Source organism: Elephas maximus, chromosome 1, assembly GCF_024166365.1.
Source record: "Elephas maximus indicus isolate mEleMax1 chromosome 1, mEleMax1 primary haplotype, whole genome shotgun sequence".
Classification (NCBI taxonomy): domain Eukaryota; kingdom Metazoa; phylum Chordata; class Mammalia; order Proboscidea; family Elephantidae; genus Elephas; species Elephas maximus.
Window position 1 is genome coordinate 220,889,944 of NC_064819.1, and position 13,485 is coordinate 220,903,428.

Here is a 13,485-nt window from a genome sequence, read left to right on the forward strand (position 1 = left end):
AGGCCAAGTGTATTAATCCCCAGGCATCTGCTGGAACTGAGAAATGAATGCTAATTTCTCTAGGATTACCATAAGGAAAATAAAAATAAGGCTAAAACTTCTGATGGCTAAAAGCAAAGCCAACTCAGAAGTAAACAGTCAAAAGTCAGAGAGAGACTCCTGAACATGTCTGCTAACTGCTAGATCCAACTAGGCCTAAAAAAAGAAAAAATCCCTGGTTACATGACTCAAAATACTACTCTTTTTGTTTATACTCATTTTATTAGATTTCTGACACTTGAAAATGAAAAGTTTTTAATAATACAACAAAAACTATACAAATAAGTTTTTGTGTGTGTCCGTTACCATGTGATGTGAAAAATCCTGGACAAATTTTCACCAAATTTAAGTATTTTTTTACATGTCCTTATTTACACTGGGTTTTTTTTTTTTTTTAATTTAAAATATAGGCCATCCATAAGGCATGCTCAAAATTCACTTTGAGGAATCCTGGGAGAGGGGCACATCAAGTGGCACGTAGTGATCTACAGAGCAGTCAAAATCAAGATAGGAGACAGTATACTACTACATGAAAATGAGAAAGTCCACAAAATGAACAGAAAAAAAACCAAGCTGGCTGCATATACGAGCCCTAACCAAAATCGCAAGGGCGGAAACTCAGGACTGAACCAATGATTTGTGGATAAGCCACTGCTTAAGTGGGCAACTCAGTGTAGCATACTCCAGGATGCACAGGGATTTGTTTAATGATGGTTAATGACTCTGCCAACCAACACCAAAAAAAAAATTTAGGAAGCCAGTAAAAAGTAAGCGTTTTGATATACCTTTATGTACCTCGCTATGAAAAATAAACAATACAAATTAGTACTTAGTAAGTGGCTTCCGCCCACAGAAGAAAATGGTATTTTCTTGAATATAAAACCTTACATTAGAAAACATACCAAATAATTCTTAAACATTAATAGTTAAGATCTATTGAGCCCACATGCGTGAGGCTCTATATTAAACAATTTATATGTATTTGCTCGTTTTGTCTTCATAACATTACAGAGGTAAGTCCTATACTATTATCCTCTTCTTATAGATAAAGCAACTGAGGATCAGAGAAAGGGAATAACTTGCCCACAAATTTACCAGCTAGGAAACTGAGAGAGGTGGGATTTGAACCCAGGCCATCTGACTCTGAAGACTCTAAAATCACTCACTCACTCTATTTAGCTTACATTTTTTAAAGGCCTAATTATTCTAGAACACTGACAATATACTTTTATTTCTTCCTGAAACAATGGGCACATTGATTTTTTGAAACGACCTAAGAGATTCTCCATTAGATTCCTATTGTGCTAAGCCACGAAGAACATGTTAAAATTGGCATCCTGCTTTATGAATTAAAGTTGAAGAAGAAAGAAAATGGGGAACTACAAAAAGTTCAGAAAATGAATAACCTGAAATTGTAAAGGTTGTTACAGTATTTTGTTTTGTTTTAAGCCTAAAAAAATCTGTTGTAATAACAGCACGGTCATCTAAGGTTCGGTCCGCTATGATTACAAACTGAACTTCAAGTCTCTGTCACTATCTACATGCATAACTCAGCCCTAATACTTATAATTACACTATTTCTAAAATGAGGCAAGACCAAAGTAATCAGTGAAGCTTAATGAAGTCTGAAGTCTAGAAAGCTGCTAAATCTATTCCAAACACTACCAGAATTTGTTGAATTACATTTCTCCTCCTACTGGTACTCAGGTTTGCAGGGACAGAAGACGAAAAAAGAAATTCAAAGAAAAAAAGAAGTTAATCCAAAGACTGGGCCATTAAACTCAAGGTATCTGGTATATTGAATAGACTGATGATGATCTCAAGGTATTTGGTGTAGTGAACAGATTGGCGGTGATCCAAGTTTCACAACTATTTATGATTTTCCCCTTTTGGTGTTTTTGTTATAATACCACATTAACCATAGTATATGTAAGCCTGTGGATTTAAACAGCACTAGGAATAATTTCAGATTCCTACAGCAGATTAGTAATGCAGATCCCACAATGTGAGCATAAGCCAGGAGAGATGGATCTACCTCCAGAGGAAATGGGGCAGAGAGAAACTCAAGTTGCCCATGTAAGTATAGGGTGCTAGCTTTCAAGTGCACAGGAATCAGACTCTGGGCAAAATGTCATCCTGCCTAGCTATTCTATACACTGGAGATAGTGACAACTCACTTTCTCCCCTTTTAGAGGGAAAAAATCATTAGAGCTGTCTCAAACATTCACCATTTCGAATAGAAGACGAACCAGCTTCTCAGACTCTCCTCTGTATTTGGAAGTAAGAGTTGATGAGGAGACATTGAAGAATGTTGTCTTGCATTCTGTAGCTACTGCTTTAGCAAGGAGGGTCTTTCCTGTGCCAGGTGGGCCAACCATCAGCACTCCCTGTTGGGAATATAACATTGTAAGCAAAAGATTTATCTGTCATTGTTCTAATTCATGAATATCCCATTACTAAGTGTCAAAGTTCAACCAACTTATACATAATATAGAGAGCGTACGTAAGACCAAGACGAAACAGGACCCTTTATCACAGATTTATTTTTCAGTTACAAAAGTAAGATAACCACATTATTAAAAATATGGCACTCAGAGGTGAAAAAGTCATTTATTGGTGCCCTAACACTGGCACCATTAGCATCTGGTGTATGCTATTCCCACTAGTCTTTTTTGCTCAAATTAAGTCATTTTTTATATAGATGTGCTCAAAATATGTCTATAATTTTGTATCTTGCTTATCACTTAACATTTAAAGGATTTTTAAAAATACTAAAAAGTAAAGTTAGCCGTTAGCAGTTTCCAAATCCCAAGAGTTTTTTTTGACAGTCTCTTATCAGCCCATGATTTTAAAATGTACTCATTAGACTCCTGTTGGGAGGACATGTACTTTGTACTTTTTGAGATAAAGAGCCTGCCATATCACTTTTTTTTTTTTTTTTGAAGTTGAACCATGGCGAATATTTCTCATAAATTTCCTAAGAATAATTCCAAAAACCACAGGCTACAAGTTATGCATTGTGACAGACAACACGGACTAGTTTTGCATTAGCTGTCTAGTTCACATCTGCAAATACAAGCCCATTCTAAATCTGCTGTGAATCGAATTTTCCAAAGATCATATTATACCCCTTTCTCATTCTGGGAACCTCACAACAGCATTTGGCCTAAAACAAAATTCTGAATAACATAACACACATTTTTAAAAATATGCTCCATCTACTCCACTTTGTCTCCCTACCTCCCCTAATATAGATAAATCCTGGATCCCTATGGCAATGTATTTGCCATTCACTTTGACGAAGGCATATACTAACACACTCACTTTCCATGGTCTCCTAATGCCTTTAAAGAATTCTGGCATCCACATAGGCAAAACCACAGCTTCCTTCAGCAACTTTTTGGCTTCTAGTAAATCTGCGATATCATCCCTGAAAAAGAATTCATTTTATCAACAACTGGTTAGATGATATATTTAACTTTATGTAGTCATCCTTGAGAACCACTGGAAGCACGTGACTTTACATTGCTGACAGAATGCTAAGCCTCTCCCAGTTGTTGCTGTGTGCCGTCAAGTTGCCTGTCACTCAGAGTGACCCTACAAGACAGAGAAGAACTGCCCCATAGCATTTCTTAGGCTGTAAACTTTATGGGAGCAGATTGCCAGGACTTTTCTCCAGCGGAGTGGCTGGTGGTTCGAAACGCCAACAGTATGATTTGCAGCCAGGTGCTTAACAATTGTACCACCAGGGCTCCTCAAACTGTTCCTTAGGCATTAGTAAATACACTGGGCAGAAGCCCACCGTGTCAACCAGTATATACAAAGAGCACAATATGGGTCTTTAATTCTTGGCAGTAATGATTTTCAGCTTGACTCATGAGAACACAGATCTATAGGCTCACTCATACACATCATCATGCCATCTCATTTTAAGTTTCTGCTCTCATAATGCTTGTTCCATAAACTACGATTTAGAAACAATAGTCATTTAAAAAGCATATAAAAAAACCCAAAGCGCTCTCAACTCTATTAAGAGGTAGATGCCAAGGTAAAAGAGCATCGCAGAGATTACTCCGAAGCCATCCCCAGGGACTAGTACACCTATTACTACTACTGATACGCATGACATTTTTTATTTTGAAAAGCGCATTCTTTGTTATGAAAGTATATCCACTGTATAAATATCAACTGGCAAAAATTATTTTTTAAAAAAACTGCCCAAAACCATATATAATAACCAAAGTTTTAACAGAATGTAAGATAATAACAGAATGTAATTTACTGTGATAGATTACAATTCTTTGATTAGATATGATATTAATAAAGTTGAGAACAACTGTTTTAAGTAACAGGAAATAAAGGCAATTTATCTACAGGATAAGCCTATAGATAATAAGCAATACACACGCCTGCATAGAAATCACTGCCTTCTCACCATCTGAGGGTGTACTAAAAAGAAGATGAAATTTCCGTGATTTTATTCCCATGCTGTATACAAGAAGGGGGTCTCAAACAAAAAGTTGATACAGCCTGGGCTGAAGAAAAGTTTTCCAGTATGTGTTCTGCTCATATTGTATGTAATTTGGTTCTATCTCCACATCTGGCCCATTTTCAGTTCTAAAAGCACCATCAGCCCCCAATTATTTTGTTGTGATATAACTTACCATCGAATATTGGGATTCTGAGAAATTATATCTCTTTCCAAAGCTTCTACTAAGTCCTTATCATATCCTGTACTATCAAATTTAGCTGTTTCTGGTTCTGTAACTGCAGCAGGTGATTTGTTCTGCATCGGGAGGAAAAAAAAAAACAGCTTTTGATTGATTCAAAAATCATATTTTATTTCTGAGTCAGAAACAAAGATTAGACTGAACTGATATTCTTTAAAAAATGAATACATTAGTACAAGTAATAAGGATAGAACCAAAGACTGAAGTCACCCTATATCAATACCAGAGTTTCATATTGTTTTTATTTTTACATAAAAAGAATGACAAGTGTTAAAGAAAAAAATAATTAATAATGATTATACATATGTATTGGCTAGAATTATAAAAATTAATACTGACATTAACTGTGATCGCTAGTGAACATCAGATATATACGACATTTATCTCAGCTTTAAAGGAGCTACGATGAAAAACAGATGTTTTATTTTGCCAAGACAATGGCTCCATCTTTAACCACCTACTTGGTCCTCATCAATGCTCCTAAAAACATCCTCTAACAGAGACATCTTGGAGCCCTGGTGGTGCAGTAGTTAAGGCTAACTAAAAGTCTGGCAATTTGAATTCACCAGCTGCTCCTTGGAAACCCTATGGGGCAGTTATACTCTGTCCTATAGGGTTGCTATGAATCAGAATTGAATAGACAGCAACAGGTTTGGTTTGTTTTTTTTAAAAGAGACATCTCAGCCCTTAGGAGAAATTTCCTCCCGCTCTCTGTGATGACAACCATGAGTCAGTTTCCAAACTGTGCAATGAAGCACTCCGAAGCACCACGACAAACTCACAGGGCACAGTGGGATACTTTAACTTTTTGAAGGAAACACAGTGGCATCTGTTTGGACTAACGGCTTGAGGTAGTTTATACTTTCTACATTAAAGTTATTACATTCATTTCAATAATGCCATATTTTTGTGAAGCTGGGTTTTTGGCAGTTGCTGTGATAAAAAGTCTGGCAAGAAAATCAGTGTAGAAGAGGAATGAGAATGGAATGTCCACTTGATTCCAAAGCTTGAGAAACTGTGCATTGCCCCCAGGTGTTGGAACATAAACATGTAAGTTGTTTGAACCTAACTGCTAAATAGATGGATGGGTATTTCTTTTAGTTCTAGAGGTGCTGTGAAAAAATTACTAAGATATTTACGAATTTTCATGTACCACAAAAATTCATGAAGCTCTGTGTGAGGGTAAATAATCATTTACTCTGTCTTTTACTAGAATGTTACCCAACCCCCATAACACTTTTTTGCCCTTGACATAGTAATTTCTTTGTCAGCTGGTGCTGTCAGACGTCATTATTAACGTCTGACTTAAGAAATATTTTTGATATTCAAAGTCATACACTAGATGGCCAATATGCTTCTAATAATGTACATATTCTGCATCCAAAATGAACCTGAAGGATTCAAGGGAGACGTTGTATAATGTTTAAAAGGGAAGAGAGTTATCTTTTCAGTATTTATGAGGTTGTTTTCATTCACAGGTATTTAACAAATGTCTATTCTGTGCTAGTGTGGGAGACAGAAGACACTGTCCCTATCAGGAACTTAAGACGTTAACTGAGGAAGAAATGAACGGAAGACATGCTCTAGTTATCTCTCTTTTCTCCCATTGAAGACAAGAGGGAATATATGCAGAAAAAGCAAAACTCATTTAATCTATGTAGAAAGGAGAAACAGGGATATATAATAGGTCAGCCAAGAAAAGCTACGGAGTTTCATATGCTGACATCTTGAATAGCAATTTATTTAATTAGCTGAACTAGTACGATTTCCTTGAAGTTCGTATCTATTCGCTAACTTGCTCTAAGCGAAAATAACAACAACTAGGTAGAAGAAAGCAGTAAAGGAGTTAAAAAGAACCTTGACTCCTTTTTTAAAAATAATTGTTGTTGTTGAGAACAGGCTTTCTTTTTTTATACCAATTCAACAGTTTCTACATGTACAACTCAGTGTCACTGATTACATTCTTCGAGTTGTGTAACCACTCATTCTTTTTCTGAGCTATTCCTCCCCCATTAACATAAAACTCACTGCCCCTATCTAACGGTTATTAGTTTCCCATCTTATCTTTCCAGTTGCCACTGTCAATTTGATCCCATATAGATAGATCTTAAAACAGCATAATGCTTTAGGCAGACATTCTTTACTAGTTAAACTAAACTGCTGTTTGATTTTAAGAAAACATATGTGGACATTTTTGGTTTAAGATTTAAAGATTATCTCAGGGCAACAGTTTCCAGAGTTCATTCGGTCTCCATGGCTCCAGAAAATCTGGATTCCATGAGAATTTGAAATTCCTCCGTTTCCTCCATTTTAATCTTTGATAAATATGTTCAGTAGTGCTAGCTGGCCATCATCCAGTTCTTCTGGTCCTGGACTCCTTTCTGATGCTCAAAAGTTGCAGATAGACCAGTTAACCAGGAGAAATGCTGCTTGGCTTAAAACTAGTTATTTTTAAACCTTGCAAAATTATAAAGACAAAACCTACTGTGTCTCAATTAAAACTGCTAATTAAAAACGACAGCTGGACTTTCACTTCTAGGCAGATGGAGCAGACATACTTTTCACTATTCCTCCTGCTAAGTACAATTAAAAACCTTGGATATTATATAAAAATCAAACATAAGAACACTCTGAAAAGTATGGAGACCAACTAGGGAACTCAGACCTGAGTATAGACACTGGGGTGAGTTTCCACATGTATCTCAAACTTGGGGCTGAAGAAGCCAGCAACCTGAGTGCCAAAGTGAGAAGACGGGGAAAAAAAAAAAAAAGCCTGTTCTCTCTAGCCAAAGGACTAAAACTGAGGCAACCTACCAAGACAGAAAAGTTTTAGTCAATAACCACTCTACTTCAGTCAAGCACCACACTGTGGCTTCACCTTCAATCTAGGCTAGCCAAGGTTGAGTAAGTAGCCTACGTGTCTACTTTTGCAAGGGTGTAATGAGGTGCCCCAACTTTCATCCCTACTGGTTAGTAACAACATCCACATTACATACATGATGTCAGTGGAGACCACAGAGGTAGCCTGGACTTCCACCCCTACTCAGCAGTAATGAGGCTCTCTTCCCACTCACCACTGGGATGGTGTCAGAGGAGAAGTAGAGAGAGTCAAGATGCAGCAACTCCCACCATGGTGTCATTGGAGAACACATGGAGACTCAGAAATCCCATCAAGTCCAGGAGTAACAAGGAGACCCCCCGCTCCCCCACTCAGGTTTCAACAAAGGCTGGCTGGGGAACCTGGACTTTGACCTTCACCTGGCAGTGGCAAGGCAGCGCTCTGCCTTTCCCTGCCACAGCCGTGTCAGTGAAAAATAAGCTAAAACTAAGGTTTAAATGAGACTTAGAATCTTATAACATAATATGAAAACATCCACTCATTATATCAAGAACTAGGAAGAGCTCAAAATGAATGAAAAGGCAATGAATAGATACCAAGACCAAGATGACTGAAATGTTAGCATTTTCTGAAAAAGATTTTAAAGCAGCCATGATAAAAGTGCCTCAACAAGCAATTATAAACGTGTTTGAAACAAACAAAAAACTAGAATGCCTCACAAAGAAACAGAAAATCCAAATAGAAATTTTAGAACTGAAAAATACAATAACTGACATCAAAATCTCAACAGTAGAATGAGGAAAATATCAATGAACTGGAAGATAGAATAATAGAAATTATCCAATCTGACCAACAGAGTGAAGAGAGGCTGAAAGGAAAAAACAACAACAACAACAGATTTTCAGGGATGTATAGAAATATAACAAAAGATCTAATATCCATGAGATCAGAGTCTCAAAAAGAAAGGAGAAAGGGGGCAGGGCAGGGCTCAAAAAGTACTTGAAGAAATAATGGGTGAAAACTTGCCAAATTTGGAAAGAGAAATAACTCTACAGATTCAAGAAGCTGAGAGAATTACAAACAGGATAAGCTCAAAGAAATCCACACCAATACACATTATAATTAAGCTTCTGAAACCTAAAGGCCAAAACAAACAAACAAGAAATCTTGAAATTGATGAGAGAAAAATGACACTTTGCCTGTGAGGGAAAAACAATTCACATCACAGAAGATTTCTCCTCAGAAACCAAGGAGGCTGAAGGAAGTGGAACAATATTTTTCAAGTGCTAAAAGAAAAGAACTGTCAACCCATAATCCTATAACCAGCAGAAATACAGTTCAGGAATGAGAAAGAAAGCAAGGTTTTCTTAGACTGGGGGGAAAAAAAACTAAGACAATTTTGCCACCAACAAACCATCCATAAAAGAATGTCTAAAAGAAGAAGTGATAAAAGAAGGAACTCTGGAACATCAGGAAGGAAAATAGAACACATTAAGCAAAAAAAAAAAAAAAAGTAAATACATTAGGTTTAACTTTCTCCTCTTGGGTTTTCTAAATTATCTCTGACAGTTGAAGCAAAAATTATAACATTTTCTGATATGGCTTGTGAATGTTGTTATTGTTAGTTTCTGTCAAGTCAATTCCAACTCATGGCAGAGTGGAACTACTCCAGAGGGTTTTCAATGCTGTGACCTTTCAGGAGCAGAAAGGTCTGCTTTCAAGGTGCCTCTGGGTGGGTTCGAACCGCCAAGCTTCCAGCTAGTAGTCAAGTGCTTAATTTACACCACCCAGGGACTCCTTCTCAATGTACAGAGAAGAAATACTTAAGACAATTATAAATAGGGGAGGATAAAAGGATGTAAAGGGAAATAAAGTTTCTACACTTGACTTTAACTGACAAAATGACACCACCAATAAATGGTGATAAGTTATATACTGGGTATATACAATGTACAACCACTAAAAAAGCTATATAAAGAGATATACTCAAAAACACTATAGGTAACTCAAATGGAAATCTCAAGAATGAATGCTCAACCAATCCATGGGAAAGTCAGACAAAGAATACAGAAAAACAAAAAACAAAACAAACAGAAAGCAAAAAACATAACAGCATGCTTAAGCACTAACATAGCAGTAATTACATTAAATGTAATGGTCTAAAAATACCAATTAAAAGACAAAGATTGGCAGAATGGATTTAAAACCCATGCATATGCTTTTATCTACAAACTCATTCAAATATAATGATATAACTAGGCTGAAAGTAAAAGGACAAAAAAAGATATGTCATGTAAACATTAATCAAAAGAAGGCTTAAGTGGCTATATTAATAGCTGATAATGTAGGCTTCAGAGCCAAGAAATTCACCGGAAACAGAGAAAGACATCATATAATGATAAAACAGTCAATCCACAAAGAAGACATAGCAATTCTAGGTAAGAAGAAAACAATTCTAAATGAGAATGCATCAAACAACAGAACTTTAAAACAGATAAAGCAAAAACCGATAGAAATGTGATGATGTCACTGTTCTCATTATTGACTATAGCAACGTCAACATCCTGGTTGTGACACTGTCCTACAGTTTTGCACGATGTTACCATTTGGGAAAGTCAGGTAAAAAGGCACACAGGACCTATTAGTTTTTTTACAACCGCATGTCAATCGACAATTATCTCAAAATTAAAAGCTTAATTTAAAACGAAGAGCTTTAAAGTACATGTATTGAGAAGACTGAAAATAGCACTACAGAACCTTTATACCTTCTGAGGGCTAAAACTTCATGGTTATATGTACTAAGAATCTGACTCCTCATGATATGCAACAATCATTGCCCTACCACTATATTTAGAAAGTCAATTTCCTAAACAGCACCCAAAAGTTTAAACTAGGCTGGTCTTTCTACCTCTGTTTCTTCACCCTCTAATTTATCACGTTTCAAACTACTGATAGAAAAATATTAAGCTCCTACCATGGGACAGGAGCCCTGGTGGCACAGTGGTTAAGAGCTATGGCTGCTAACCAAAAGGTCAGCAGTTCAAATCTACCAGCTGCTCCTTGGAAACTCTATGCGGCTGTTCTACTCTGTCCTGCAGGGTCGCTATGAGTCAGAAGCAACTCGATGGCAACAGGGCTTTTTTTTTTTTTTGGTTTACTGTGGGCAGGTTACCATGCTAGACACTGGAGATACTACAGTGCAAGACAGTATGACCCTTGTCTTCCCAGTGATAATATTATGTCTCAACAAGGCTGCAACTTTCTGTCTACCTCATGGAGTCCAGGGTCATGCATTCTTTGAAGATTTATCACTATCTAGTCCAACCTTGGAAACCCTGGTGGTGTAGTGGTTAAGTGCTACGGCTGCTAACCAAAGGGTTGGCAGTTCAAATCCGCCAGGTGCTCCTTGGAAACTCTGTGGGGCAGTTCTACTCTGTCCTATAGGGTCGCTATGAGTTGGAATCGACTCGACGGCACTGGGTTTTGGTTTAGTCCAACCTTACCACTCTTATTTTCTCTCCATCCACTCCCACCACTTCAAAACACACTTAACGCTCTAATCAGAACACAGTTTTTATCATTCCCACTGTCTCTGTGCTTACATTTCTTACATACTTATATAGCTACTATTTAGAAGAACAGATCAATTCAACACAGAAAGACTATCAGAACGTATTGACAACTGAAAAGAACAGGCTACTTTACAATTCCATTTAAGAAAAAAAACATGCATATAGAAAAGGTTTAGAACCATTACATGCATGTACCATGGGATTAACAGATCTTTGGGTTGATAAGAATGTGAGTTTGAGCTTTCTTTTATTTGTTCTATTTTCTCAAGTATTTAATAAAAGATTTTAAATAGGAAAAAAACTATTCACCCTTCATTACTAAATGGTTTTATTACCTCTATGACACTTTCTGATTCCCAGCCCCCTTCTCAGAATTTTTATTGCTCTTTTTAGTCATTAGTCTCTACTACTGTTTAGTATCTAATCATTGTATAACTGCTTGAAATACTTTAGTCTGGTTTCACCACATGTTAGTTCCTCAGCGCTGGGCATATATTTTCAACAAACATACACACTGACCGACTTGGGAAGAAAACCTCTTCTATACACTTGTTCTCTGGCTGTCATACGCCCTTTGCTTGAAGTTTGGAGGATTTTAGCAACTCACTAAGCAATGTCAACATTTAGCAAAGGCATTAAGACTTCCTTATTGCTACTGATTCAATGTTGAATTAATATACATTCTTCCCCTACCCTGTTACTGAAACAACAGAGGACCAAAGGTGATGGAAAAACTATGTATTTTACACGGAAGGCTAAAATAGTTTCACAGATAAACAAGAATACATTTTATTTATTTTGGTGAGCCTCTCTTTATGGAGCTTATTTTTGTCCTACTTTTAACCTAATATTACTTTGTCATCTGGATAAATTAAAGAATATTTTTAATGTAGTCACCAATCCCTAAAATATCTTATTAAAACAGAAGAAAAAATCAGTGCTATGGCGAAACCGTTTAATGCAACAGCAAATACAGTAAAATCTCAGTTACCGAGAACGTCTGGGGAATAAAAACAGCTAATGTTTACTGCGCACAGATACCAAAAAATGTTACCTCATTTATTCCTCACTAAAAGTCTATGAGGTAGGTGTTAATATAATCTTATATTTGAGGAAATAAAACTTAGAACACTAAGTAACTTAAGTAACAGCCAAAAATCACAGTTGGTGCTTGAACACAAGTCTGAGTTCAAAGCCCATACTCTTAACAACCATGTCATATTTTTGAAAAACTTTATATTTTCCTGCCTTAGCAAGCATATTAATTTAATCTCTCTTGACAACTGATTTGTCTGCAGTACCTTAGATTCTAAACATCATTTCTCGATGGCACCGTTGCCATCAGGTTGATTCCGACTCATGATGACCCTATAGGACAGAGTAGAACTTCCCCATAGGGTTTCCAAGAAGCGCCTGGTGGATTTGAACTGCCAACCTTTTGGTTAGCAGCCATAGCAATTAACCACTATACCACCAGGGTTTCCAGGGCATAAAAGTACAGCCATAAAATGCAAAAGGTATACAGGACATTGAGTTCTACAGGTAACAGCATCACTGGATGCTAAAACAAGCAGATGTAAGTTTGATGAGAAACAGGGTATTTTCATAGTCTCAAAGTATCTTCCCACAAATTATAACAAAAGGAAAAATAGTAACTTTATAGTGGAGAGACCTGGCAGACACCACCTTAACTAAGTGATCTAATTTATCACCAGTAATAGGACAAATAGACATCCTGTACTTCCTCTACGATACACTGAGAATAAAACAGCACTTCTGGTGGTACTCCTGCCAAAAATGCATAACCGTAATCTAATCATGAAGAAACACTAAACAAACCCAAATTCAGGGACATTCTACAAAATAGCTGACCTATACTCTTCCAAAATGCCAGGTCAAAAAAGGCAAAGAAAGGCTGGAGAAATGTTTAGCTTAAAAGAGACAAAAGAAATGTGACAACCAGTATGTGATTCTATATTGGATCCTGACTCAAGAAAAAAATAGCAGCCATAAATGACATTATGGAGACAACTGGTGAAATTCTATTAATATCTGTAGATAACAGTGCTGTATCAATGTAAAATTCACTGCTTTTCAGAACTGTAATTTCTCTATGTAAGAGAATATTCTAGTACTTACAAAATACACTCTGAAGTATTTAAGAGTAAAAGGGCGAATAAGCAAATATACAGAAATTAAAGACTATTTGTTACTAGAGGTGGGAAGGAGGGGGAAAGGGAGAGCTTTTGTTGAGGGGGTACTGAGTTTCTGTTAACAGTGGTAGAATGTTTTGGATGAGGATAGC

General features: G+C 36.7%; 1 protein-coding gene across 3 annotated transcripts in view; it reads right to left on the reverse strand.

Moving 5' to 3' along the window:
• Positions 1 to 13,485, reverse strand: part of KATNA1 (katanin catalytic subunit A1) — a 39,506-nt gene that overhangs the window by 4,791 nt on the left and 21,230 nt on the right. For 2 of the 3 annotated variants that reach the window (XM_049903209.1, XM_049903190.1), the window contains 3 exons: positions 4,704 to 4,825; positions 3,364 to 3,469; positions 2,268 to 2,426 (listed from right to left, as the gene is read on the reverse strand). In XM_049903209.1, coding sequence (XP_049759166.1) covers positions 2,268 to 2,426; positions 3,364 to 3,469; positions 4,704 to 4,825 — 387 coding nt within the window. The remainder of the gene's footprint in view (positions 1 to 2,267; positions 2,427 to 3,363; positions 3,470 to 4,703; positions 4,826 to 13,485) is intronic. The other variant, XM_049903201.1, reaches the window with a different exon arrangement.